Source organism: Heterodontus francisci, chromosome 28 (genome assembly GCF_036365525.1).
Source record: "Heterodontus francisci isolate sHetFra1 chromosome 28, sHetFra1.hap1, whole genome shotgun sequence".
Classification (NCBI taxonomy): Eukaryota; Metazoa; Chordata; class Chondrichthyes; order Heterodontiformes; family Heterodontidae; genus Heterodontus; species Heterodontus francisci.
The window spans coordinates 25,303,228-25,330,265 of NC_090398.1; the positions used below are offsets into that span (position 1 = coordinate 25,303,228).

General features: G+C 41.8%; 2 protein-coding genes across 12 annotated transcripts in view; both read left to right on the forward strand.

The window, feature by feature from the left end:
• LOC137385144 (NACHT, LRR and PYD domains-containing protein 3-like) overlaps positions 1 to 9,588 on the forward strand; it is a 99,275-nt gene extending 89,687 nt beyond the window's left edge. For 9 of the 11 annotated variants that reach the window (XM_068060048.1, XM_068060045.1, XM_068060052.1 and 6 more), the window contains 3 exons: positions 2,087 to 2,173; positions 2,437 to 2,628; positions 2,856 to 9,588. In XM_068060048.1, the coding sequence (XP_067916149.1) occupies positions 2,087 to 2,173; positions 2,437 to 2,628; positions 2,856 to 2,943 (367 nt within the window). In that variant the 3' untranslated portion in view covers positions 2,944 to 9,588. The remainder of the gene's footprint in view (positions 1 to 2,086; positions 2,174 to 2,436; positions 2,629 to 2,855) is intronic. The other 2 variants (XM_068060047.1, XM_068060049.1) reach the window with 2 other exon arrangements.
• A 15,045-nt stretch (positions 9,589 to 24,633) lies between these two features.
• Positions 24,634 to 25,530, forward strand: LOC137345345 (NACHT, LRR and PYD domains-containing protein 6-like; the record flags this gene model as incomplete). Its single annotated transcript, XM_068008838.1, has 1 exon — positions 24,634 to 25,530. A coding segment is annotated over one exon (897 nt), but the record flags the coding sequence as incomplete, so codon positions are not given.
• Between the last annotated feature and the right edge of the window lie 1,508 nt (positions 25,531 to 27,038).

Here is a 27,038-nt window from a genome sequence, read left to right on the forward strand (position 1 = left end):
AAATCGATAAATATAATTGCAAACAATATTTGTTCTATTTACACGTGGTATGTTATGAATGATAAGCAAAGAAAATTAACTGAATTCAATCAATTATTGAACACATTCTTTCATTCAGTTCTCCGTTGTTCTAAATAGAGTGTTGAGAGACGTAGTCAGATTGGCTGTTCTGGTAATACTTGAGAGTGCAGTGGTGTTCACTTAACTCAATCAGATATGAAGTTGGCCATATAACTTCCGAATCGAACTCGCACCTTTCACAATGTGGTGCTCTCGATTGATAAGTGAGATACATTCCCATTGCACTTAATCATCATATATTAGATCTCTATTTCGAAAACCCACTGTTTCGTAGAACCATTGAGTCTGAAAGCAGAGGAGGAGACCATTTTGCCTGTGGTGCCTGTGATGTCTCTTCGATAGTATCCAATTAGACACATTCCCCTGCACTTCGCCAGAGCCATGCAAGCTTCAACTCTTCAAATATATATCATGTTTCCTTTTGAAAGTTACTATTGAATGTGATTTCGCAAGTCTTTCACGCAGTGCATTCGATATTATAAAAACTCACTGAGTTAAAACAACTCATCATCCTACATCTATATTTTAAGCAAATACCTTAAATCTGTGTTAACAGACTGTTCTGTCACTGCCTATTGTTGGTAAGCAAATATTTAGTTGTTTAAAACAGGAAACAAATTTGTTTTATTGTGCAGTTTGATTATATTACAAGTGAGGTATATATGTACTCTCATTTCTCATTCCTCGATAGGATTGCATTTTCCAATTCAGTAATGCTGTTGTTAATCTCAATTGTGCCAAAAAGCTTGTGAAGTGGGTTCACAGCTGCGATTCTTCCACCTATATGTAATTATTTCCAGTGATGCCACTGGATTAACGCATCATCAGAGGCTCTGAGGGAAGGAAAGTGAGGCTGAGTGAAACTCCATCTGGCTTTATGCACATTGCAGGGATCCATTACAATAACTTAATTGGATGCACCAATAGAATGTGCAGAAAAATGTGGCATGCTTTGCTTCTCATTCTCGTATATTTGTGAACCTTTGTGTATCATATAGCTAAATTTCTTTAAAATAATAATAAGGTCAGAGGTAAGGTCTTTGGTTTTACCCTTTGTTTTCTTTTGATGACGAGCATCTGCTGCGCAAAGCATCCATTGTATTCCTGTTCATGGCAGACCACAAGTTTACAGAATTCCTGCTGCCAGCCACTATTTTACATGGACAAAAGGAAAATACTGCACAGGAAATATGAAATATAAACAGAAAATTCTGCACTTACTCAGTAGATCATGTAACGACTTTGTCGAGAGAAACAGAGCAAACAATTCAGGCTATTGGCATTTCCTCTGAAATGGCAAAGGTTAGAAATAAGTGGTGTAGTTATACCAACAGTGCTGTCAGGAAGGGTGTTCCCGGATTTTGACCTTGCGACAGTGGAATAGAAGATATTCAACAGGAGTTGTAAATACGAGCAACAGACTCACTACCATCACATGCTGTCTGAAAAAATAGGAATAGTGGTTATGATCTGAAATTGTTGAATTCCATGTTGTGTCTGGAAGGCGGTAAACTGCCTAATCTAACACGTTTCTTACGTATCCCGTGAGTATCCTTCCAATATTGTGGAATAAAAGTACAGAGAGTTCAGAATGGGAATGGGCAGGAAAGTTAACATGACAACAGATCAGAAGTTTAGGATCAGCAGCTGGAAGGTAAATTTTGATTCCTCAGCATCGTTACTGTCTGACCTGCTGAGCATTTCCATCATTTTCTGGTTTAAGCCCATTTTACACGTATTTGTTTGATAATGTGTGGGTAAATCTTTACCCCAAGCAATGGAGTAAATTTCGAGCTAAACAAATGTACTGGGTGATAGTAACTGATTATAACACAGGCGCTATAATGAAAGACCTTAGTGCAAATCAAATAGGCATTTGGATTCTGGGTCTGATATTGGCGTTTTGGAAGGGCAATGTATTCCATGTAAAATAGATTTAATTATGAATATTTCATGTCTGTTTCATTATTCTATATTTATTATTGAATTTCTTATTTGAGTTTAGACTCAACGAGAATAATCTTCAAGATTCAGGAGTGAAATGCCTCTTTAAAGTTCTGGAGAAAAATGATTGCAAAGTACAGACACTTGAGTGAGTAATTTCTGTTTAAATATCGACGGAACAACCAGAGTTCTTTATCATCAAGAATTCTCATTACCCTGGTAATGATGATTGACCAATCTCATTTGTCAATTTGCATTAGGACGAAAATAATTTAGAAACAGAAAACATGCAATTTTCTTGAGCAGTTTTTGCCCCACGATTTTGGAATTCCAGTATAGTTATTTGCAATTGGTGTATATTTAAGCACGTGCATCGATGTTTTATAAAATCTGTTTTTTTAATCACTCTAGGTTAAAGTCAAATGCTCTCACAGATGATTGTGCAGCAAAATTGGTCTCCGCCATCAGTAAAAATGGTTCACTGATGGAGCTGGACCTGAGTAACGATAATCAGCGCAGTGAACAGTCCAACAGACTGACTGACAAATCCGTTCCCACATTTCTCCAGCTCTACCAGACTAGTACGAATCTGAAGGAAATTAGGTGAGTTTCCATGATAAAATATATTAATTAAGAGTATTATATTTTCCTATCTTACTTTTCATGGATGTGTTATAGGAAAAGTCTTTAGTTGTGGAAGATTTGTTTCTTTCACATTTCAAGATTCTTAAACATATTTACGTTGAATGAATTTAACAATGTCGCTATTCGCAGGAAACGGAACAGTTCACTCAATTTCGGTAACTTGTTTATTTTTTTTATTTTTTCAGGTTGCAAAACAATCAATTCTCTGCAAACAGACGTCACATTTTGAAGTCACGCACTGCATCTAGTCATTTGACTATAATTACAGATTGAAGGATTACCGACCATGATTTGTTTTACGTAAAAGTAAGAGTAATGTTTGAACAAGTTGTCGGGGCGTTACCCCAGAGTCAGAGAGAGATGCAGTACTTAAACAGGGCCTTTGGTCCACTGAGTCTGTGCTGACCATCAACCACCCATTTTTACTAATCCTACATTAATCCCATATTCCCTACCACATCCCCACCATTCTCCTACCACCAACCTCCATTAGGGGCAATTTACAATGGCCAATTTACCTATCAACCTGCAAGTCGTTGGCTGTGGGAGGAAACCAGAGCACCCAGCAGAAACCCACACAATCACAGAGAGAACCTGCGAACCCCGCACAGGCAATACCCAAAATGGAACCCAGGTTGCTGGAGCTGTGAGGCTGAGGTGTCAACCACTGCACCACTGTGCCGATCCCGAGTGCGATGAATAAGCATATAGAGACATGTTGTTGAAGCTTTTCGTCTTCAGACCCCCATTTTCGTCCCTGGAAAGTGCCCATTCTACCTCAAATTACCTTGGAAGGGTATTGTACCTCACAAATTTGAGTGACAGGAAGTGTTTCACACTTCTACAATGCAGTAGCAACATGTGAGGTGTCCGCCACTAACAAGATGCTTCAGTCAAGCTAAAAATACATCCTGCCTATCACACAAATGAATCATGACATATATGAATTTCAATGCCAGTGTGATGCTAGGTATGTGGGCCTTACACTCCAAAGACTGGTATATTGTATCAAACAATATGTCCCTTCTACTGTTCACGATGGGAAAGCTGCAAGCTGTACCCAACCAGCCCATGCTTGCAAAACATAAAATATAGTTTCCAACATTAAGTGCGATTCCACAGTTGGACAACATTTGCTAAATAAGCCGGAGTGGGCTAGGAATTCTGCTGACAAACAATTTATGATAGTCAGTAGGGCTCGCAGAATGGCGCATTTGTGTGTACTGGAAGCTACATATAGTAATATACAGGGCCCTGTTCTTTCCAGACAGAAAGAACATGGACACACATTGCGCCTGTTTCAGCTGAACAAAATAAGTGACAGCCATTCGTTGGTTCATTCCTCGGAGCAATGCCTTGACCAAACAGATTGAAGCTGCCTGGGTCAAATTTTAAACAAAGCTTGGCAGTCAACTGTCAGTCACTGTAAACTGTTGCATTCCCCATGGCAACGCCTCGACCACTCAGAGTTCATTTGCCAAGCAATCAACACCCACTTCTCATGCAGTATAAATTATTGATTTCCCTTGCATTTGTTATTCTTAGGTATTGTCCTGATGAGTGCAAGACGAAAAGCTTTGACAACATGTCTCGATTTTCAGCAATTCTCAACTTCAGTACGACAAAATGACTATTAATAAGCACATAGGTAAACGAGTGCAGGAGTTTCAATTCCCACTGTGCTGTCTCAAACACTCCGTTCAGATGAAATAGTGAGTTACACGTACTTCTTTCGATGTATTGTGCTATATTCACTGTTCACAATACAGCTTCTGCTGCATTAGGGAAATCAACTGCAGAATGAGTGATAATTTTTTTTCTGAACACCTCTCTCCAGTCTGCAAGCGTGAACCGGAGCTTCTAGTCACTTGCTAGTTTAACTCTCCATTCTAATCCCACTCTGCCTTTTCTCTCCTTGATAACTGAAGCCAATCATGATCCAGCTAATCTCAAGGAACACCACCTTATCTTTCCATGAAGAATTTTGCAAATTTAGGCAAACAACATAGAGTTCCACAATTTCAGATCATAAACACTGCTGCCTTTGCTTACAGCAGCATGTGCTGGTAATGATTCTGTTATCTCCATGAGGAGTATCCCACTGGATATGTTGACAGGAGTCAGAGCTGAAGCTCGGGTATCAGCTCACTGTGATCAGTGTTCGAAGCCTGCACCTTGTGACTCAGAGGCTAAAACCTTACCAAGAATTTGAAGTCCAGAAGCGAGGACTAAGAAATAATAAGCTGCTAGTGGGGTCAGACAAAGATGTTTTGCCATTATGTCTAATTTAGATTTACAGTGCATGTACGTAAACACATGGAATATGGTAAATAAGGTTGTTGAGCTGCAGACACAAACAGCCACATGCAAATAAGATGGTGTGGTGATGGTCGTGTAATGGCGCAAAATATGGCAGGAATGTGTACTAATAATTCCTACATACAAACTGTTCAGGAAAGATATGGAAGGACAGAATGAAGGATGGTGGGTTGTAATGATTAAGGAGAATATTGCAGTGCTGGAGAGAGAGGATGCTTTGAAACGGTCAAAGACAGAAACTATTTTGCTGGATTTAAAAACAATAGAGGATCCATTGCACGACACATGTATTGTATAGACCACGAACTAATGAGGAAGTCACATTTTCAGGGAAATGACATAGATGTGTAAAAACTATAGACTCATGATAATATAGGCATTTAATTATCCTAACACAGACAGAGATAGTAATAGTGTAACGGACAAAGCACGTGATGAGTTTTTGAAATGTGCCAAGGGACATTTTCTTGATCAGTATGCTTCCGGCCAAGTGAGGAAGGTGTCAGTGCCTGATCTGATTGTGGGGAATGAGGTGGGTCAGGAGAATCAAGTGTCAATAGAGCAACATTAAATAAGCAGCTTTTATAGTAGCAAAAGGTTTAGGTTAGCAATGGAAAAGGACAAGGAGAAATCTGGAGTAGAAGTTCTTAATTGGAGGAGAGCCAATTTCAATGGGATGAGAATGGAACTGCACAAGGTTAATCAGAATCAAAAACTGGCAAACAATATTGTCACAGAACAATGACAAACATTTGAAGAGGAGATGGTTTGGGAAAGTGGAGGTACATTCCTACGGGGTGGATGGTAGGGCAAACAACGCCAGAGTTCCCTGTATGACACAGGAGATAGAAATCGTGGTGAAGCAGAGAAAAAATGTGAGTGACACATGTCAGGTTGATAATACAGGTGGGAACCAGGCTGAATGTACAAAGGTCAGAGGAGAATTGAATAAAGAAATCAGAGAGGCGAGGAGAGAGCATGATCACAGATTGGCTGCGAATAGAAAAGGGAATCCAAAAGTTTTCTGTAACCACATAAGTAGCAAAAAGATGCTAAGAGGAGAGGTGGAGTCGATTAGGGATATAAAAGATGATTTACGCTTGATGGTGGAGGCCACTTTTGAGGTACTAAATGAGTATATGTTTTTATTTGTTTTATTTGTTCGGGGTTGTGGGCGCTGTTGGCTAGGTCAGCATTTATTTCCCATCGAACTTGCCTTTGAGAAGGTGGTGGTGAGCTGCCTCTTGAACTGCTGCATTCTTGGGGGTGTAGGTATACCAACAGTGCTGTGAGGAAGGCAGTTCCATGATTTTGACCCAGTGACAAAGAAGGAATGGCGATATAGTTCCAAGTCAAGATGGTGTGTGGCTTGGAGGGGAACTTGCAGGTGATGATGTTCCCATCCATCTGCTGCCCTTGTCCTTCTAGGTTTTAGAGGTCACGGGTTTGGATGGCGCTGGCAAAGGAATCTCCATGAGTTTCTGCAGTGCATCTTGTAGATAATACACATTGCTGCCACTGTGCGTCAGTGATGGAGGGAGTACATTTTGAAGGATATGAATGGGTTGCCAATCAAGTGGGTGCTTTGTCCGGGATTATGTTGCATTTCTTTAGTGTTGTTGGAGATGCACCCATCCAGGCATGAGGAGAGCATTCCATCAAAGTTCTGACTTGTGCCTTGTGGCAGGCATTGGGCAGACATTAGGTGAGTTAGTCACCACAGGATTCCCAGCCTATGGTCTGCTCTTGCAGGCACATAATTTATGCGGCTGGTCCAGTTCAGTTTCTTGTCAATAGTGACCCCAGGATGTTGATAGTGGAGTTTCAGCGATGGAAATGCAATTGAATATTAAGGGGAGATGGTTAGACGCTCGTTTATTTCAGATGGGTTATTGCCTGGCAACTGTGTGGCGCCAGTGCTGCTTGCCACTTATCAGCCGAAGCCTGGATATTGTGCAGGTCTTTCTGCTTATGGACACGGGCTGCTTTAGTATCTTTGGAGTTGCGAATGGTACTGAACATTGCGCAATCATCAGCGAACATCCCCACTTCCGATCTTATGATGAAGGGAAGATCATTGATGAAGCAGATGAAGAAGACACCACCCTGAGCCACTGCTGCAGTGATTTCCTGGGATTGAGATAATTCACCTCAAACAACCACAGCCATCTTCCTTTGGGCCAGGCATGACTCAAACCAGCGGACAGCAACCCCCACCCCGCCCGCCCCCGCCCGATTCCCACTGACTCCAGTTTTGCTAGCGTTCCTTGATACCATACTCAGTCAAGTGCTGCCTTGATGTCAAGCACAATCACTCTAATCTCACCTCTGGCGTTCAGCTCTTTTGTCCGTGTTTGGACCAAGGCTGTAATGACGTCGGGAACAGAGCAGTATTGATGGAACACAAACTGAGCATGAGCAGGTAATTACTGAGCATGAGCAGGTTATTGCTGAGCAAGTGCCCCTTGATAGCACTGTCAACGACACCATCCATTCCTTTGCTGATGATTGGGAGTAGACCATTTGGGCAGTATTTAGCCTGGTTAGAACTTTTTTTTGCACAGGAAATGCCTGCGAAATTTTACACATTGCCAGGTCGATGCCAGTGTTGTCGCTGCACTGGAAGAGCTTGATTTTTGGCGTGGTTAGTCCTGGAGCACAAGTATTCATTATTATTGTCGGGATGTTGTCAGGGCCTATAGACTTTGCAGTATCCAATGCCTTCAGTTGTTTCTTGATATCACGTGGAGTGAATAGGATTGGCTGAAGACAGGCATCTGTGATGCTGGGGACTCAGGAAGAGGCAGAGATGCATCATCCATCGCCCTGTCTGGCTGAAGATTTATGTAAATACTTCAGCTTTGTCTTTTACACTGTTGGGCTGAGCTCCCCCTCTGTCTTTGAGGATTGCGATATTTGTGGAGCCTCCTCATGCTATCAGTTGTTTAATTGTCCACCAACATTGACAGCTGGATGTGGCAGGAATGCAGAACTAAGATGTGATCCGTTGGTTGTGGGATTGTTAGCCCTGCCTATTGCATGCTGCTTCTGCTGTTTAGCATGCAATCCTCCTGTGTTGGAACTTCAACAGGATGGCATATCATCTTTAGGTCTGCCTGGTGTTGCTCCTGACATGACCTCCTGCAATCTTTTTCTGCCTTTACCAAGGTAGATTCTGCGAATGTCACAGTAAAATATTCGGTAGTCGAGATGTGGATGGGTGAAAATTAATAAACAGGATGTGTTTGAAAACCTGGCTGAAGATGTAGATGATAAATCCCCAGGACAGTATGAGATGCATTCGAGGATGCGATGGGAAGTAAGGATGGAAATTGGGAGAGTTAATGGCCATAATTTTGTAATCCTCCGTTGATATGGAGGTTGGTCGAGAGCACAGGGTAATCGCAACTGATACACTATTGATCAAAAATAAGTGTAAGGATAAACACGGGAACTTCAGGTCACTCAAGTTAAACGTGGTGGTGTGAACGCTTTTTGAAACGTCAATCAGGTCTAAATTAACGTTATTTGGACAATTAATTGATGAAAGCCAGCATAGGTATGTGAAACGTAAATCTAATTTAACTAACTTGATTGAGTTTTTTGTTTGATGTGGTAACAACATGGGTTGGTGAGAGGCACTGCTGCTGATCTGGCGTATATTGACTTCCAAAAGTCGTTTGATAAAGTGTTGCATAATAGACATGGCAGCAAATTCGAAGTCCATGGAATAAAATGGAATGCAGCAGCTTAGATATGAAATTTGCTGAGTGACTAGAAATAGAATAATAGTGCAGGTTTCATTTTCAGACGGTAGGTGTGCATGTACTGTTGTTTTCCAGGTGTCAGTACTGAGACAACTGCCTTTTTTGATACACAGTAATGACCTCAAAATGAAGGGCACAATTTCAGAATTTGTGGATGACACACAGCTTAGAAGTGTTGTGAACAGTGGGAAGGGTGATGATCGGCTTCAGGAGGACATAGAAAAGCTGGTGGAATTGATGGAAATGTGACAAATGAAAAATATGCACAGAAGTGTGAATTGGTACATTTTGGAATGACGATCGAGGTCAGGAAATGTAAAATAAAGGTAACAATTATAAAGTGGGTGCAGAATCAATGACACCTGTTGGCAGAGGTGTACAAATGGTTAAAGTTGGGAAAGCAGTTTGAGAAGGTGGTTAAAATTACATGCATGAACAATTATGAATTGATGTATAGAACACAAAACAAGGAAGTTATGATAAACCTTCATAAAATTCCTTTCGACCTAATTGGGAGCATTATACCCAAATCTTGACACCTCACTTTAGGAAGGAAGTGAATTCCCTCTATTTTAGAACAAGTGATTAAAGAAGAAAAGAAGCTTGAGAGATGATTTAATAGAAGTGTTCACAACCATGGGGTGTCTTGGAGGCGGTTTAAGATCATCAGCAACTTAACCAACAGCAACATGAGGTAAAACCTTTTTTGTGCAGGGAATGGCCAGGCTCTGGAATTCACTTGCTAAGAGTGTGGTGGAGACATATTCAATTGTGGTTTTCAAAAAGGAATTGGATATGTGCCTGAACAGAGGGCTATGGGGATAATTTATCGCAGCAGGGTGGGGGGGGGGGGCGGGGGTGGGGCGTGATGGTGGTGGTATCTGCGTTGCTCTTACAGACAACTGGCATGGACTAAACGGGTCGTGCTCCCTCCTTCAATTCTGTAACCATTCTATGATTACATTATTCTATTCTGGAGATATTCCCAAGAGTTTCCCGATCTAATTCAGTTCCAATCATAAAGGTATGCTTTCAATGTTTATTATTTCAATAATCTTCTGATTTGCTATTACTTTGGTACACAGTAACAAAGTTATTGATAATTTGGCTTGTGGCGATGTTGGCTTCACTGGGGCCATGGGATTTCTCTGAAGGAGCTGGTTAATTAAACTTGAAGCTCTGCTTCACCAGCATTATTCAAAGGGTGTAACTAAGTTCAAAATGTGGAGATCAGAAATTACAATGTAGATGGGACATATATAAGACTTCCAATATATTATAAAATCATCCCAGTTAAGAATTATTTAACATAATATTAAAAAGGATGATGATTTCAATGGAGACTGAAATGAATGTGTCTACTAATTTAATTGCACAACGTCCAGAGGGATTCTGAATATTACAGGTGTTAAAACGTTTTTTTCTCATTTACATTTGTTAAATTTTAAGAATTTGTGTTGTAAAACTGAAAAGTGTTCCGTAGATGCTGGGACTTTGGGTGTTACCTTTTTAAAGGATTTCATCAGAAGGTTTGGACTGAGTTTGAGTGGTAACCAGTGACTGGAAGGCACCTGTTTTCAAATAAAGTAAAACAGAATGAGTCGCTATGGACTTGGACAGCTGTTTACAAAGCATTGAGAAGCCAAGATTCTGGTTGTCAGGAGGCTTGCTTTCTGGAAAAATGCTTTATTTTAATTTGAACTGTTCAAAAATACAGTTGCTTCTTTACCTGTCAGGAGAAGACAGCTCACCTCTTTCTCTTCAGAAGCAATCCTGCATCAAGTGTGTTTCCAATTTCCCCCTGCATTTGAAGAAACCCTGCATTGAAAGTGTGGGAACGAAAATCTTGTTGCTGCATTCCTGCTGTAAAAGTTATTAGAGCCTTCTGTAGCTGCATCTCTTGGAAAGCCAGCCTAAACTGATCATCAGCATCACCTGGGAAGAACGGTTCCAGGAAGATCCCATTGACAGCCATCTGGACACAATTGGGTCGCCTAAACAAAACAAAGGACATCTTTCCATACCTCTTTTCAGCCTGTGCTTTTTTTAAGTCCTTCTATTTCTTTGTAACAGCTATCAACAATAATGCTTTATATTCTTTTTCCAGTTAACCGGTGTGTATGTGTGTCTGTAAGGGCTAGGATAAATAAGGGCTTTAATATTTTCATGTGTGTGCATGTTTCACTTCGTTATTGGGTAAGAATTCATTTATAATAAACTAATAATTTTGTTCTTGATCAAAGAAACCGGGTTGGAGTGTTTATTCTGGGAGAAAAACAGTATATGATTGCCTTTATCGGTAAGTGGGACAGTTTAAATACATGTTATGACCTCGGGAGACGTCTCTCCACGTCAACATCTCTAAGCCCAGCAGCTCAGAATACTATGGCAATTTGCTAAATGCAGTCTTCGCAGCCTGTGCGGGTCCAATAACCTCGAGTACTATGACGCTCTCTCGATCCATTAGCATCGGTGTTCTTTAAAGGTATACTGACCTTCCATACGCCCAATAGCCTCTAGTGTTCAGCCCCTCTGTGTATCCACGGGTATGCTGACCATTTGTATGTCCCAAGATATTCTAAAACTTCAAAGGCTCAATAACCCAGTTTTTTATGTTACTCTGCATACCCGGTAGCTCAGAGTACGCTGATGGTTGAACATTCCAGTACACCACCCATTACAGGGAGCATGGAACATTTCCAGGCCCAGAATTGCAATTTACAGAGATTGAACTGGCCCCATAGTCAAAATACCTGAACAATCGACAGCCCCAGTAACAAGCGAAGTGAGGTTCTCTGGATATCGCATTTTAAAAATTATTCTTATTCATTCATGGGATATGGGAGTCGCTGGCCAGTCCAGCATTATTTTCCAACACTAATTGCCGTTGAGAAGGTGGCGGTGAGCTGCCTTCTTGAACCGCTGCAGTCCATGTCAGGTAGGTACACTAACAGTGCTGTGAGGAAGGGAGTTCCAGGATTTTGACCCAGCGACAGTCAAGGGATGGTGATATAGGGGTAGGAGAGATGCTGCTCTGTGATGATAATGCTGGTATGAAACGGCTCTTCATTTACTTCTCAAGGAAGATTAATAAGCATCAAAGAAAGTATTCGACCATTGAGGAAGAGTGTTTTTTTATGTCCTGTACTGGCTCTTCAATATTTTTATGTAGACCTCAACTGACTTGTGTTTCTAGAAAGGTTCTCAACAAAGAGGTTCAGGTTATTTCATTAGTGGTTAATGTTAAAGGGTGTAAGACTAAAGGAAGGTTCTGAGTTATGTTAAATCTATTCGATGATGTTTGAATTCTGATAATCCTTATTGTCACATTCACTTGGTTTTCTTATTGGTTAAGCTCTTATGATTTTGTAAATTCGAAAAATGTGATTGTAGAATATGAAAATGCTGACTGTATGTAGGAACCTACCCAGTGAAATGTTTATGATGTAGAAAACTTGCTGTATTTCTGAAGTATTGCAAATAAAGCCTTATCATGGTAAAGATCTTTTTTTCCCAAAAGGGATGTGTGCTGGGTTCCGTGATTGCAAAGCTGTTCTTTTTTAAGGTAGAGCCTAATTGAAAGGATAACTAAGAATGCAGCAGGGATGGAACCTAAAAACTGAAACAGAACTGAAAAATAAACTCCCACTTTCCAAGTAAATGAACACTGGTTGCAACCAGATAAACAGAAGCAGAGTCTTACCCAGATCAGGCAGAACAGGAAGGACTAGAGCGCAGGCAAGCATAAGAAAATGATGGCTGAATCCAAAAGTTGTTTCTATTAACTAAAGGACCCAGCTAACCAAACCCGGTCACAGTGCACAGGTTGTCACTGAAGAACTCAGATAAAGCAAAGGCTGGTAAATCCACGCCAGCAAGGCAACTCAAGTAAATCTGAGGTGCTTCTGGAGACGTATACCTTGTGGTGAAGTCCGCACACGTGGAGTTCGGATTGAGAGGGAACTGCTGTTGGAGAAGAACAGTGGCTAAATCCTTGCAGACAGGAGCTGAAAACTCACCTGCAGAAATTCAGAGTTTCAAATAACTGTGTGATTGTAATTTCGTGCCATATACAGTGGGTAGACTGCTCCTTTGAATCCATGAGACCCATCTCTGTTGCATCTGATAGTTATCATGCAATTCGTAATGTCTGTCATCTATCTATCTATCTATCTATCCTACCCAAATAACAATACATTCATACAGCAAAGAAGGAGGCCATTCAGCCCATCGAGTGTTTTCTGGCTCTTTCAAAAAGGCATTGCAGTTAATTTCACCCGCTCTTTTGCCATATCCATGCATTTTGGTCTTTAAAGTAATTAGCCCATTCTCTTTTGAAGGCTGCACCTGAATTTGTATCCACCACTCTATGATACACTGAATCCCAAATCCTAACTATTTCTTGCATAAAAAATAACTTTCTTCATATTGCCTCTGGATCGTATGCCAATAGTCTTAAATCTGTGCCCTCGGATTATCGACCTTTCAAACAGGATTGCGCACGCAAAGCTATATCGTCTGAGTTTTCACAAAATGGTGAAGGTGGACATATGAAAGAGCTGATGGACCATTGGTACGGGAAACAGCAGAGACAGCTAGAGAGGGCATTAGAAATAATGTGTCTAAGGCACTGAGAGAAAAAGCAACAACGAGAAATTGCTCATGATCAGGACTATGCAAAACAGGAGTCAAAAGAAGACAAGTGACGAAAGAAGGAATGAAGCAAACAGAACCAAAGGGGAAAAAATGAGATACTAGAGACAGAAAGTGGAAGAAATGCCCCGACTAGGTATTCATAAAGAGGACAGAACCACTCAGGGACAATGGGAAGGACAATGAGAGAAGAATTAAGTAGAAAGTAAATGGGAGATGTGGAGAATGTTAGAGATGTAGATGAAGAGGACCGATGATAGGAATTTTCAGACTGAAAGGGACAGAGCAAGGGATTAAGAGAGACTGCAAAAGGGGAATTGGGAGAGTTAGAACTTTAGAAGAAGAGAAAATGGAAGAACTCAATCCAAATTTCAAATACAAAAGGCACAACGATGGGCTTGCTTTCGAAATGTCCCGCATTGTATATCTGGATTACAGTCAGAATATGTCACGCTGAGCACTTGCAGATCTTGCTCCCAAAGGTGTCCCCATCTGCTATTTCTGTAATTACCTAGTGGGTTTGGTGATGAAAATGTAGAGCGTGTTTGTTCAACAGCCTGCAACTAATAAAACTAGGCATGCAAATTAATAGGGTCACCAGAGATCATTACAGCCTACGTAAACCACCGTTTTATTTGCCTTTGCAATATTGCAGTTGTATTGATCATCTCAACCATCTGAAGAAATTCTCTTCATACAGATAGTGTTTGCTTTAGAACCGACTCTGATAAAGGTCATATTTTACCCGGTTCTTGCAGCAATTGGAGTACCTGGTAAGGTATTTTCAGAACGCAATGTTTATATAGCACAGGATACAATCATTCAATCTTCACACTGTCTCCCTGCTAAATGTCGTAACTTGATCTGGAAATGTTTTGCCCTGCAGTTTTTTCTCTTGCTCCTGTTTATCCCTTGTGTGCAGCTCACGTTTAGTCTTGCTTCTGTTTTATCTCCTGCTTCTTTAAGATCCCTTACGTATCAGCATTCCTGCTGTTTTAACCCCTGGTGTTGTCTTCTCTCATATTCTATTTCATTTGATGTTTTTTTTCCCTTGTTCGTTTGCCCCTTGGTGTTGTTATCCCTCCTGCACCTTTTATATATGGTGTCTTCTCCTCTGATGGCTTTCAACCTTTAAGCTGTATTATCCGCTGCTTGTGGTATCCTTGGTATTGTCTTCCTTCACCTTTCTTTTCTACTTGGTGTATTTGTCTTTACTGCCCTTGTTATCCTTGGTGTCGTCTCTTCTCTTTCTTCCTTTGATGAGTGGTGTTGTCCTCTCCATTGCTCCTTTTGTCCTTGGTGTTGCCCTCAGTCCTACTCAATATATCCTTATTGTTGTCTTCTCTCCTGCTCCCTTTGATACTTGCTGATGTATTCTCTGCCCCTCCCTTTTCTGTTTGATGGTGTTTTCTCGCCTGATGCCTTTTTATCCTTCTCTCCTGCATATTTCATAGTTGGTGTTCTCTTCTCTCCTTATCCATTTGATACTTGTTCTGTCTTCTCTCTTCCTTGGCTTTAATGGCTTGAGACAGAGAGTGTTCACATAAACTGGGCAAACTAGATAATCAGTGGGACATGTTTAAAACATCATACAAGAACATGTTTATACCCCCCAACGGGCAAGAGCTAAAATTGCTAAATAGACAGTCATGGACAACTGAAGATTTAAGAGACGACATAGTATTAAAAGAAAAAAGGACAAAAAATGCAAAACAAGAAGCACAGATGGTGCAGAATTGTAAAGATGCGAAGAAAACCAAATGGTGGAAAAAGAAAGCAAGATTTACAAAAAGCGAGTCTGAAAAGAAAATTGCTAGGTGTATCAATCTTGCCAAACAGAAATGTGCCATTATGTCGGTAAAAGGAGGGTGCTTGGGAGCTGTGTTGCCCTGTGAAAACTGATAATGGTGATACTGTAAATGAAAATATGGAAATGGCAGACATGCTGAATTCTTACTTACGTCTGTATTTAGGGAAGAGAAAGAAGTTAGCATGCCAGAAATAGCAAGGAAGCTAAATCTGAATTAAGCACAGAGTCTCGCCAAAAACAACAGTACAGAAAAAAATACTGGCATTAAAATGTGTCAAATCCCGAGGATCAAATGGTTTCCATTCTCGGGCAGTGCAGGATGTTGCTGAGAACACAGAAATGTTTGATTATAATTTTCCAAAGTCATATTAATCAAGGAACAGTTCCATTAGATTGCAAAGTTGTGCATTGCTTCCCATTCTTTACGAAGGGTAACAGAGCTCCCTCTGTTCGAGAATGATAGACCAGTTAAAATATCTGTTGTTTGGGGGAAAGTGGTATAGTCTGTAATTGAGGATAGTGTGAATGAATACCTTGACACTTTTCAGCTAACCAGCATGGATTTGTATTGTCGGTCATTCTTCTTGAACCTGATTGAATGTTTTGCAGAGGTGTCTAAAGTCATGGGCAGGGGAATGATATGCTACGTTATTCAAATGAACTCCCAGAAGGTATTTGATATAGTCTCGCATAAAAGACTGTTAGCTAATGGTGAAACGCATGAAACTGAATACAAATTATTGACCTGGTTAGGAAATTGACAAGCGGACAGAGAGTGGGGATAATGTGTAGGTACTCTAATGCCACAATATGACGTCCCTCAAGGATCTTTATTAGGGCCTCAATTATTTATCGTATGACATAACGATTTTGATAATGGAAAAGAAAACCTCATATCCACATTTGCTAATAGCACTGTTGTAGAGAAAATATTACCACTCTCGAGTCCATGGGATTAAAGCAAATACAGAGTTTATTTCACCAGCATATACAAGGGAGAAGTCTATGGTTCACCCAAAGATATTCTCAGTGAAACAGAATCTGTAGGACACCTTTAGAGAATACAATTTCCATTACTCATTGTTCACACCACCCCGCCACATTCCAGGTCTGCAGCTTGATAAATAACTTGGATTGTATTGCCCCACAAGCATTTTCCTGCTATCTCTTCCTAAACCTTGAAGCTGCTAGCTCCCGTAGTTTATGGCATGCTGTGTCGTCTCCCATCTCACCCTTATTTCTTCGATTAGTGAAGCAGCGTGTTTACACAGATGTGGAGGTAATTAGGTACTGAGTTGTACAATCCAAAGAGTGATCAGGCATCCCATCATTCAACGGGCCTCTCACAACTGCAGTGATTCTTATAAACTTATTAATACATTCCAACGCTTATTCGGTGAATGCCGCCCTTCTGGCCCAGCTCCAGCATTATAAGCACTGCTGATGCAAGCATTACATTTCCAAGAGATATTGATAGATTAAGGTGAATATGAAAAACGGTGGCAAATGGATTTCAAAGTAGAGTCATAGAGCCCTGAAACAGGCCCTTCGGCCCACCGAGTCCGTGCTGACCATCAACCACCCATTTATACTAATCCTATATTCCATTAATCCCATACCCCCTACCACATCCCCACAATTCTCCTGCCACCTACCTGCACTAGGAGCAATTTACAATGGCCAATTTACCTATCAACTTGCAAGTTTTCGGCTGTTGGAGAAAACCAGAGCCCCAAACACGTGACGCTGGAGCTGTGAGGCTGCGGTACTCACCACTGTGCCAATGTGCAACCCCGTCGCCCGTAGGTTATCCGTTTTGTCCTAAAAATGATAGAACAGGGTTCTTTCTAAATGATGAAAACTCATAAACAGTGCCAGTACAAGGAGACGTGTGGGTTCAGGTACATAGATCATTAACATATCCTCAACAGGTGCAGAAAATAATCAAAGAAGCTTAGGTAATGCTGGCCTTTATATCTAAAGGACGACATAGAACTGGTAGAAGTCATACTTCAGCTATACAAATTGCTCGTTAGACCACACTTGGAGTACTGTGAGCTGATCTGAGCACCAAAGCTTAAGAACGATATATTGGCATTGGAGGGAGTGCAGCATAGATTTACTTGAATGATACCTGGACTTGAAGGCTTAAATTATTAGCATATAATCACCAAACTAGGGTTGTATTCCCTTGTATTTAGAAGGTTAAAACATGATTTTAAACGATATTTATAAAATATTGAGGGGAACCAATAAGGTGGATTTGGAGGAAGTATTTCCTCTGGTTGGTGTGACTGGGAATAATCGGCATTGGCTAACAAATAGAGTTATGCCTTTCAGCATTCAAATTAGGAAAACATTCTATGAGCAAGGGTTAGTAGATTTTGGAACCCTCTCCCACAACAGCAACTGATGCCAGAAAGGAAAAACAATTTTACTACTCATACTGATGGATTGTGATTGATCAAAGTTATTAAGAGAGATGGTTAAAGGCAAGAGTTAGATTATGGGGTTAGATTGTATATCAGCCATGATCAGACTGAAGGGCAGAACATGGTTTAAAGAGCCTACTCCTTTCCCTGTGTTCTTCTATTGCACTCATGCTTCTTTACTTCTTGTGTTGCATTCTTGCCTCCTCCTAACTATGGTGCTGACTTCTCTCTTGCTCCGTTGATTTTGTTGTTGTCTTCTGTTCCTGCTGCTTTTATCTTTGGTGTTCGTTTCTCTCGTTTGTCCTTTGAATGTATGTTGTCTTCTGTCATGCTCCCTGTTACACTTGCTGTTCTTTTGTCTCATAGTCCTTTTGTCGTTCATGTTGTCTACTCGCCTGCTCTTTTTTATAATTTCTTTTATCTTCTGTCCTGGATCTTTTTTTCTTTTGTTTTGCCTTCTCTGCCTCTCACAAAATTGGCGCAGTTTTCGACTTAGTTTTTGGAAATGAGGATGAAAAGGTGGAAAGGGTGGCAGTGGAGGAGCGTTTTTGTGGTTGATATCACTACTCATTTAGTTTTAACATAATTATAGAAAAGGACAGAGATGGAACAGGAGTTAGAGTTCTCAATTGGGGCAAGGCCAATTTTACTAAACTGAGGATTAATTTAACAAAGTGGACTTGCAACAGCTACTGAAGGTAAATCAGTGTCAGAACAGTGGGTGGCATTCAAAGGGGAGATTCAAAGTAAACATGTTCCCACCAAGAAAGAGAGTGAGCCGGCCAAATCGAGAGCCCCATCGATGTCAAGGAGTTTGCAGAGCAAAATAAGGCAAAAAGGGAAGCTTATGTCCGACACTCAATACCACAGAAAGCCGAGAGGAGTATCGAAAGTGGAGCGGTAAAATCAAAAAGGAAATTAGGAAAATAAAGAGAGGGCATAAAGCATAATTGGCAAGCAAAATCAAGGTGAACCCAAAGATTTTTAGCAATATATTAAAAGTAAGAGGATAACTAGGGAGAGAGTAGGGCCCATAAAAGAACAGAAAGGTAACCTATTTGCAGGGGCGAAAGGTGTTGGCATTGATCTGAATGAATACTCTGTAATTATCTTCACAAAAGAGGTGGGCAATGCAGATATTGTAGTTAAGGAAGAGTGGTGTGAAGCATTGGATGTGACAAACATAGGGGGACAGGATGTATTAATGGGATTAGTATCTTCGAAAGTTGATAAATCACCAGGGCTGGATGAAATGCATCCCGGGCTGTTAAAGAAGCAAGAGAGTAAAATACCGTTAGGTATGACCCTCATTTCCCAGTCCTCACTGGATATAGGTGTTGTGCTGCAGGATGGGAGATCTGCTAACGTTATACCTCTGTTTAAAAAGGGAATGATGGATAATTACAGGCCAGTCAGTCTAACCGCTGTAGCGTGAAACTTATTGGAATATATTCTAAGAGACAGGATAAATTGTCACTTATAAAGGCATAGGTTACTGAAGGAAAATCAGAAAGGATTTCTTAAGGGAAGATCTTGTCTGATCAACTTGATCGAGGTTTTTGAAGAAGTAACAAGGAAGATAGACGAGGGTATTGCAGTTGATGCAGTCCACATGGATTATAGCAAGACTTTTGACAAGGTCCCACATGGCAGATTGGTCAAAACATAAAATCCCATAAGATCCAGGGAAATGCAGCAAGGTGGATACAAAAGTGGCTCAGTGGCAGGAAACAAAGTGTAATTGATGACAGGTGTTTTGCGACTGGAGGGCTGTTTCCAGTGGCATTCCGCAGGGCTCAGTACTGGGTCCCCGGTATTTTTGTGGTGTATATTAAAGATTTGGACGTAAATGTAGGGGGATTGATCAAAAAGTTTGTAGACAACACAAAGATTGGTCGTGTTGTAGTTAGCGAGGAGGATAGCTGCAGGCTGCAGAAAGATATTGATGGATTGGTCAGATGGCCAAAAAAGTGCCAAACAGAATTTTACCCGAAAAGTGTGAATTGATGCATTTAGGATGGTCAAACAAGGTAAAGGAATGCACGATTAATGGGAAAATACTGAGAAGTGTAGAGAAAGTGAGGGACCTTGGAGTGAATGTCCACAGATCCCTGAAGGTAGCAGGACAGGTTGATAAGGTGGTTAAAACGGTACATGGAATCCTTCCTTTATTAGCCTAGGTGTAGAATATAAGAGCAGCGAGGTTGAGCTGGAACTGTATAACTCATAGGTTATGCCACAATTTGAGTACTGTGTGCAGTTCTGGTCACCTCATTACTTAAAGGTCGTAATTGCCCTCGAGGGGGTACACGAGGATGCGGCCAGCACTCGATAAATGCATCAATGAAGAAAGTTTAGATAGGCTGAGGTTGTTCTCCACGGAACAGAGGGGACCTGGATAGAATGGAGATGAAGGGCCTATTTACCTTGGCAGAGAGCTCAGCGACCATGGGCATAGATTTAAAGAGATTTCTAGAATAATTAGAGGGGAGTTGACGATTTCTTTTTCATGTGGGGTCTGGAACTCACTGCCTGAATGGATAGTTGGGGCAGAAACCCTCCACTCATTCTAAAGGAGTCTGAATGCACACTACAAGTGCCATAATCTGCAGGGCTACGGACCAAATTCTGGAAGGTTGGATTAGAATAGGTGCATCGTTTTTCGGCTGGAACAGACACGATGGGCCAAGTGGCCTCTTGCTGTGCCGTAAACTTTCTATGATATTATGAGAGATAGGGATACAGAAATAGAGAGACAGGGAGGGAGAAAGGGGCAGAGATACAGAGATAGAGAGAATCAGACAGAGAGAGGGAAAGAGAGCATTGCAGATTCAGAGACAGAGAGGCAGACAGTGAGAGAGAAAGAAAGAAATAGGTAGAAAGACGGTCAGAGCGAGAGACAGAGAGAGAGAGCGATAGAGAGGAAGAAAGCATGGAATTAGAGAGTCAGAGTAGGAGAGGGTGAAAAAGAGCGAAGCAGTAAGTGAGATCAACACAGAAAGAGAGGGATAGAGAAAAACAGAGATATGGGAAATAGAAGTATCCAGAGAATGGGGAGAACAAAAAAAGTGGAGAAAGAGTGAGAGATAGTGTGAGAGCAGAGTAACAGAGATATGGATGTGAAAACAGAGATGTGCAGAGTGGGACAGGGAGAGTGAGGGAAACAGAGAGAGAAACAGAGACGGAGTAAGAGACACAGATCAGCTCATCTGATGCTGAAACTTTCATCCATGCCTTTGTTACTGCGAGACGTGGCTATTTTAATGCACACCTGGCCAGTCTCCCACATTCTACTCTCTATAACCTTTTGGTCATCCAAAGATCTGCTGCCCTATCATACTTCGCACCAAATTCTGTTCACCCAACGTCCCTGAGCTTACAGACTTACATTGGCTCTTCGTCATCCAGCAACACCTCAGTGTGATCTTTGTTGCTGTTTGATTTTCTTCTGCTCTTTTTCTCTGATGTGTTAGCTTCTTTAATGCTCTTTGTGTCCATGATGCTGTCACCTTTCCTGTTCATTTTATCACTGTTGACTTAGCTCTTGCACTTTTCAACTTTGGAGTTGTCTTCTCTCCTGCTCCTGTTATCTGTGATGTGGTCTTTACTTGTGCTTTTTTTTTTAAACTTTGTGTCACCTTCTTTGCTGCTCCGGTTAGAATTATAAAACAATAAAGCGCATTTGATCAAAGTTAGACTTTCTAGTTTGGAAAGCTCACACATTTAAGATCAGGCATTAGTTCAACAACATTTTTATGGAAAGATGCCACAATACAACCCATCTCAGGAAATGAAAGCAGAATTCAATGGGAGGTTGGCGGGGTGGAATTGCATTTTAAATATCGTGCACATGAATACATCGCATTGCAGCACTTTATGAACAAAGAACAAAGAACAGTACAGCACAGGAACTGGCCATTCGGCCCTCCAAGCCTGCGCCGATCTTGATGCCTGCCTAAACTAAAACCTTCTGCACTTCCGGGGTCCATATCCCTCTATTCCCATCCTATTCATGTATTTGTCAAGATGCCTCTTAAACGTCTCTATGGCACCCGCTTCCACCACCTCCCCCGGCAACAAGTTCCAGACACTCACCAACCTCTGTGTAATGAACTTGCCTCGCACATCCCCTCTAAACTTTGCCCCTCTCACCTTAAACCTATGTCCCTTAGTAACTGACTCTTCCACCCTGGGAAAAAGCTTCTGACTATCCACTCTGTCCATGCCACTTATAACTTTGTAAACCTCTATCATGTCGCCCCTCCACCTCCGTCATTCCAGTGAAAACAATCCGAGTTTATCCAACCTCTCCTCATAGCTAACTATCCCCTAAATGCTCTCCTACTGATACTTGATCCACTTGGCACACCTCATTCCCAAGAAGCAGGTTTAACAGTGCCTCCTTTCTCTTTGGACTAGCAACATACTGTTGTAGAAAACTTTCTACAACGCACTCTGGGAACTCTTGTCCCTCACTGCCCTTTACACTATTATCCCAGTCTATGTTTGGATAATTGAAGTCTCCCATTATAATTACCCTATAATTTTTGCACCTTTCTGTAATTTCCTTGCAAATTTGTTGCTCCACGTCCTTCCCACTAGCTGGTGGTTTCAAGGCAACACTGAGCGATGTAACTGCACCCTTTTTGTTCCTTAGCTCTACCCAAATTGATCTGTCCTTGACCCCTCTGGGACATCCTTTTTCTCCAGCATTGCAATGCCCTTCTTAATCAATACTGGCACATCGCCACCATTTTCCCCTTTCCACTCTTTCCTGAACAACTTGTATCGAGGAATATTTAACATCCAGTCCTGCCCTTCTTTGAGCCAGGTCTCTGTTATAGCCCCAACATCATATTTCCACATGGCAATCTGCACCTGTACCTCACCAGTCTCATTAACCACATTCTGTGCATTCACATACATTTACTTATCCGTGATTCAAACTTTATTACTTTCTCCTTTACTCTGACCGCACCGAATAACATACTATTCCCTACTCTTGTGCTATCTATCCCCCTCCCCCTCCCCCCGCTCAGTATTTTGTGCACCTTGGTATTCCTCTCTAATACTTGCTCCTGGTTCCGACACCCCAGACAAGTTACCAGCATTGCTTCCCTCCAATCTGAGCTCCGTCTCAGGTTCCCATTCCCCCGACAATTTAGTTTACACCCTCCCCAACAGCATTAGCAAATCTGCCTGCTAGGATATTCATCCCAGTCCTAAGATGTAACCTGTCCATCTTGTACAGGTCCCACCTGCCCCAATGTCTCAGAAATCAGACGCCCTCCCTCCTGCACCTGTTTTACAGCCACATGTTAAATCACTCAATTCGCCTGCTCCTATGCTCACTTGCACATGGGACTGGGAGTAATCCTGAGGTTACTGCTTTTCAGGTCCTGCTTTTTAATCTCCTTCCTAGCTCCCGAAATCTGCTTTCAGGACCTCATCCCCTTCTTACCGATGTCGTTGGTACCAATGTGGACAAAGACCTCTAGCTGTTCATCCTCCCCCCGAAGAATGTCCTGCAGCCGCTCTGTGACATCCTTGACCCTGGCACCAGGAAGGCAACACACCATCCTGGAGTCAAGTTTAGTGCTGCAGAAATGACTATCTGTTCCCCTAACTAACGAATCCTCTATGACTGCTCTCCACTCCTCTTTCTCCCCTCCTGTGCAGCTGAGCTACCTGTGGTGCCACAAATTTGGCTCTGACTGCACGCCTCTGAGGAACCATTACCCTCACCAGTATCCAAAATGGAAAACCAATTAACGAGTGAGATCATACGAGGGGACTCCATTCCCTACCTGCCTGCATTGCTCTAATCTGCGGTGTCACCACCTCACTAAACGTGCTATCCACATAGTCCCCTGCCTCGCGGATGCACAACAGTGACTCCAGCTGCTGTTTGAGTTCTGAAACCCGGAGCTCAAGCTTCTGGAGCTGGTGACACTTCTTGCAGATGTTTGTCCAGGACACGTGGTGCGTCCATGACTTCCCACATGCCACAAGCTGTACATTCCACTCGGCAGAGCAGCCCTACAATACCTTAACTTTACAGACTATTTACTTTTTGAGAAATTGTTGTGTTAGTACAACTAACATTGAAAACCACTTTCTGTCTGTTCTAATTGAAGATATTCAACAGAAACACAAGGAAACACTCCGGGTACAAACTGAAACACCGAGAGTGAACACTATCCTAATAAAGGAGAAGGTTAAGATTTTCCAGCTGGTTGATCGATACGCTGAGCTAACGCTCATTTCTACTGTTCGAGGTTGGACACTTGTAGAACATGAACTGCTGGCAAGAGGCCGAGACCATGAAGAGTGGAGAGAGAAACATCTCTGGAAAGAAATGGAAAAAATTCAAGCTGATCAATTATTCCAGAGTAGTTTTTCCCAGAGAAAATCCAAATCTGGGAGTTCAGCAGCATTGAGTGGAATCCTGGGGATTGGAAAAACAACAATGGTACAAAAGATTGTTTATGACTGGGGCACTGGGAAAATATACCCAAACCTTCAATTTGTTTTCAGTTTTAAATTCTGGGATTTGAATACTATTACCTGTAGAATAAACCTGAGGAATCTGATACTGGATCAGTATCCTTACTTTGGGAATGTTCTGGGAGAGCTCTGGAAGAATCCAGAGGGATTGCTGTTTATATTTGATGGTTTGGATGAATTCAAGGACACGATCGATTTTGCTGACAATCGGAGAAATACAGAACCTCAGTACATGTGCACAGATCCCGAATGCTGGTGTGAAGTGTCTGACATTGTGTACAGTTTAATACAGCACAAGCTGCTCCCAGGATGTTCAGTGTTAGTGACCAGTCGCCCCACTGCATTACATTTATTGGAAAAGGCTGAGATCAGTGTCTGGGCTGAAATCCTGGGATTTGTTGGTGATGAACGGAAGGAATATTTCAACAAGTTTTTCGAAGATCAGACGGTGGCAGCAGCTGTTTTCAAACACGTGGAGGAGAATGAGATCCTGTACACCATGTGTTACAACCCTTCCTACTGCTGGATCCTCTGTCTGTCACTGGGTCCCTTCTTTACACAAAGAGACAGGAAACAGCAGCAAGTTCCCAAGACCATCACCCAGCTATATTCCTACTATATTTACAACATTCTGAAAAACCATGGCCGAGAGATTGAAAACCCCCGTGATGTGTTACTGAAGATCGGTGAGATGGCCTTCACAGGAGTCTCCGAGAAGAAGATTGTGTTTAGAGATGGAGATTTGATCGAGTACAATCTGCAACCTTCCCAGTTTCTGTCTGGATTCCTGATGGAACTTTTGGAGAGAGATGATTCTGTCCAGAGTGTGGTTTACACATTCCCGCACCTCACCATCCAAGAGTTTGTAGCTGCACTTACACAATTCCTGACTGCAGATCCCAGGGACGTCCAGAATCTCCTCAATGACGCTCACAGGAAGAAGGATGGGAGATTTGAGATATTTCTGCGTTTTGTTGCTGGTCTCTCCTCCCCACAGGCAGCTCGACCCCTGGAGGAGTTTCTGGGTCTATTTCCTCATCAAACAACCTGCCGAGTGATTGACTGGGTGAAGGAGAAGGTTCAGGGAGAGATTCGAAACACAGGGAGTGAAACTGGTAAAAGAAAGCTCCTGAACACATTGCACTACCTGTTTGAGTCTCAGAATAAAGAACTGATTCGGGAAACAGTGAGATCTGTGGACACACTTACATTTAGTGAATTGCGACTGACCCCAATTGACTGTGCGGTCCTGTCTCACGTTATTGGTCTCTGTGATACCATAAAAAACCTCGATCTATATGACTGCAACATTCAGCGTGAAGAACTCCAGCAACTGGAACCCGTACTGCACAAATTCCAGGAGTTGAGGTAACTGTTTATTTGTCTCTAACTGTTGAAGTGTTGAACAGTCACAGATTGTGCTGTTGCTCCATAATGAAGTGAAAGAAACCGTTCTGTTGACCCTCAAACTCAACTGATGTGGCGGACAAAAGACACCTGCATGAGATACTTCATATAAACACTTGTATTGATACTTAAATCACTTAGCTACTCATTATTTCACTTGTTAAACTACTTGTTATTTGTTAGAATAAATCACAAGACTCACAGCTTGGACTTCAATACAACCAGTTGCGAGGCAAGGTGATCAGTCTCCCTCTGATGGGTTCTCTTCACTGAAGTGGACTCAGGGTTCCCTTTCCGTGTTGGTCCTGCAGGTCTTCTCCTTTCGGGGCTCCGAGCCTCCCCTTCTTATCCAGTTTCTCCCAGCATCGTGAATGTTCTTTGTCACGTACACTCAGGACCTGGAGTCGTCTATCTGCTTAGTTTTAAAATCAAAATACATCTGCTGGCCTTCCTTCTTATCTGTAACCTTGCCTCACAGCATCCCACAGTCTCATCGAATGTTTTATCACCCACTGCCGAGCAGGCTGGAAAATAATGACTTCAGCTGCTTCACAGCTCCTTCTCCTTGTGTAAAGCTGGCAACTTTTCCGTTCAAGCCTTGCACAGTTTTAGCTGTTAACCTTCGGCTGCAGTTCAGTGAAACCAGAGAGAAACAGATTCAACACAACAATGACAAATAATAAGAGGATTGTTTAGTTTTACCATCAGGACTGGAAAATCTAAAATGGATCCTTGTGAACCTTCAGGGATTTTACAATCTGTATGGAATCAGTAAATACAGGTCACTGAAAGGGTCTGATAATTTAATTACAATAAATCATTAATAAGGTTGGACAGCAGAATGTAAATATAAAATATAAACCAGCAGAACAGAAAATTAATGTCAAATATTTTCCACATCCACCATTTTAACTAGAAACAGGACAGAAACCCCAGTTTAAATAATTAATATTAGACATTTAATTCAATCCCATGCAGGATGTGTATGTCGAGGGAGACGTTTCCTGGACTGGGAGTATTGGGGAAACAGGAATTATTTTAACTGTAAATGTTTAGAATTATTCACAGTCCTGAACATTAAGTAAAGAGTGACATTTGGGAGGTTCAACTTGCTGATAAAAAGGCTCCAATCAAACATGTTATGGGATATTAACCCCGAAGTACAGACACACACCGGCCAGTGGTGGGACCTCACAGCAGCAGCTTCTGGGAAAAACCTGGGGCCTGAACCCGGGAATGTCCAATAATCCATCCCCCGTGCATGAGGCCGCAATCGGGAAGGGTGCTCCCAAAAATTCCCCAAAACTGTCGGACCAGTTACACTTGAAATAAATGCAGCGCCAGCTTAATGGGGAATAAAGTGAGAGACTTTCCTCCGCTGTAAAATAGGAGCACAGGCACATTTAAAACTTGCAATGGGACAGAATCAATTCTCCTTGTTATATAAAATCCTGGGGAATGGATTTTACAGCA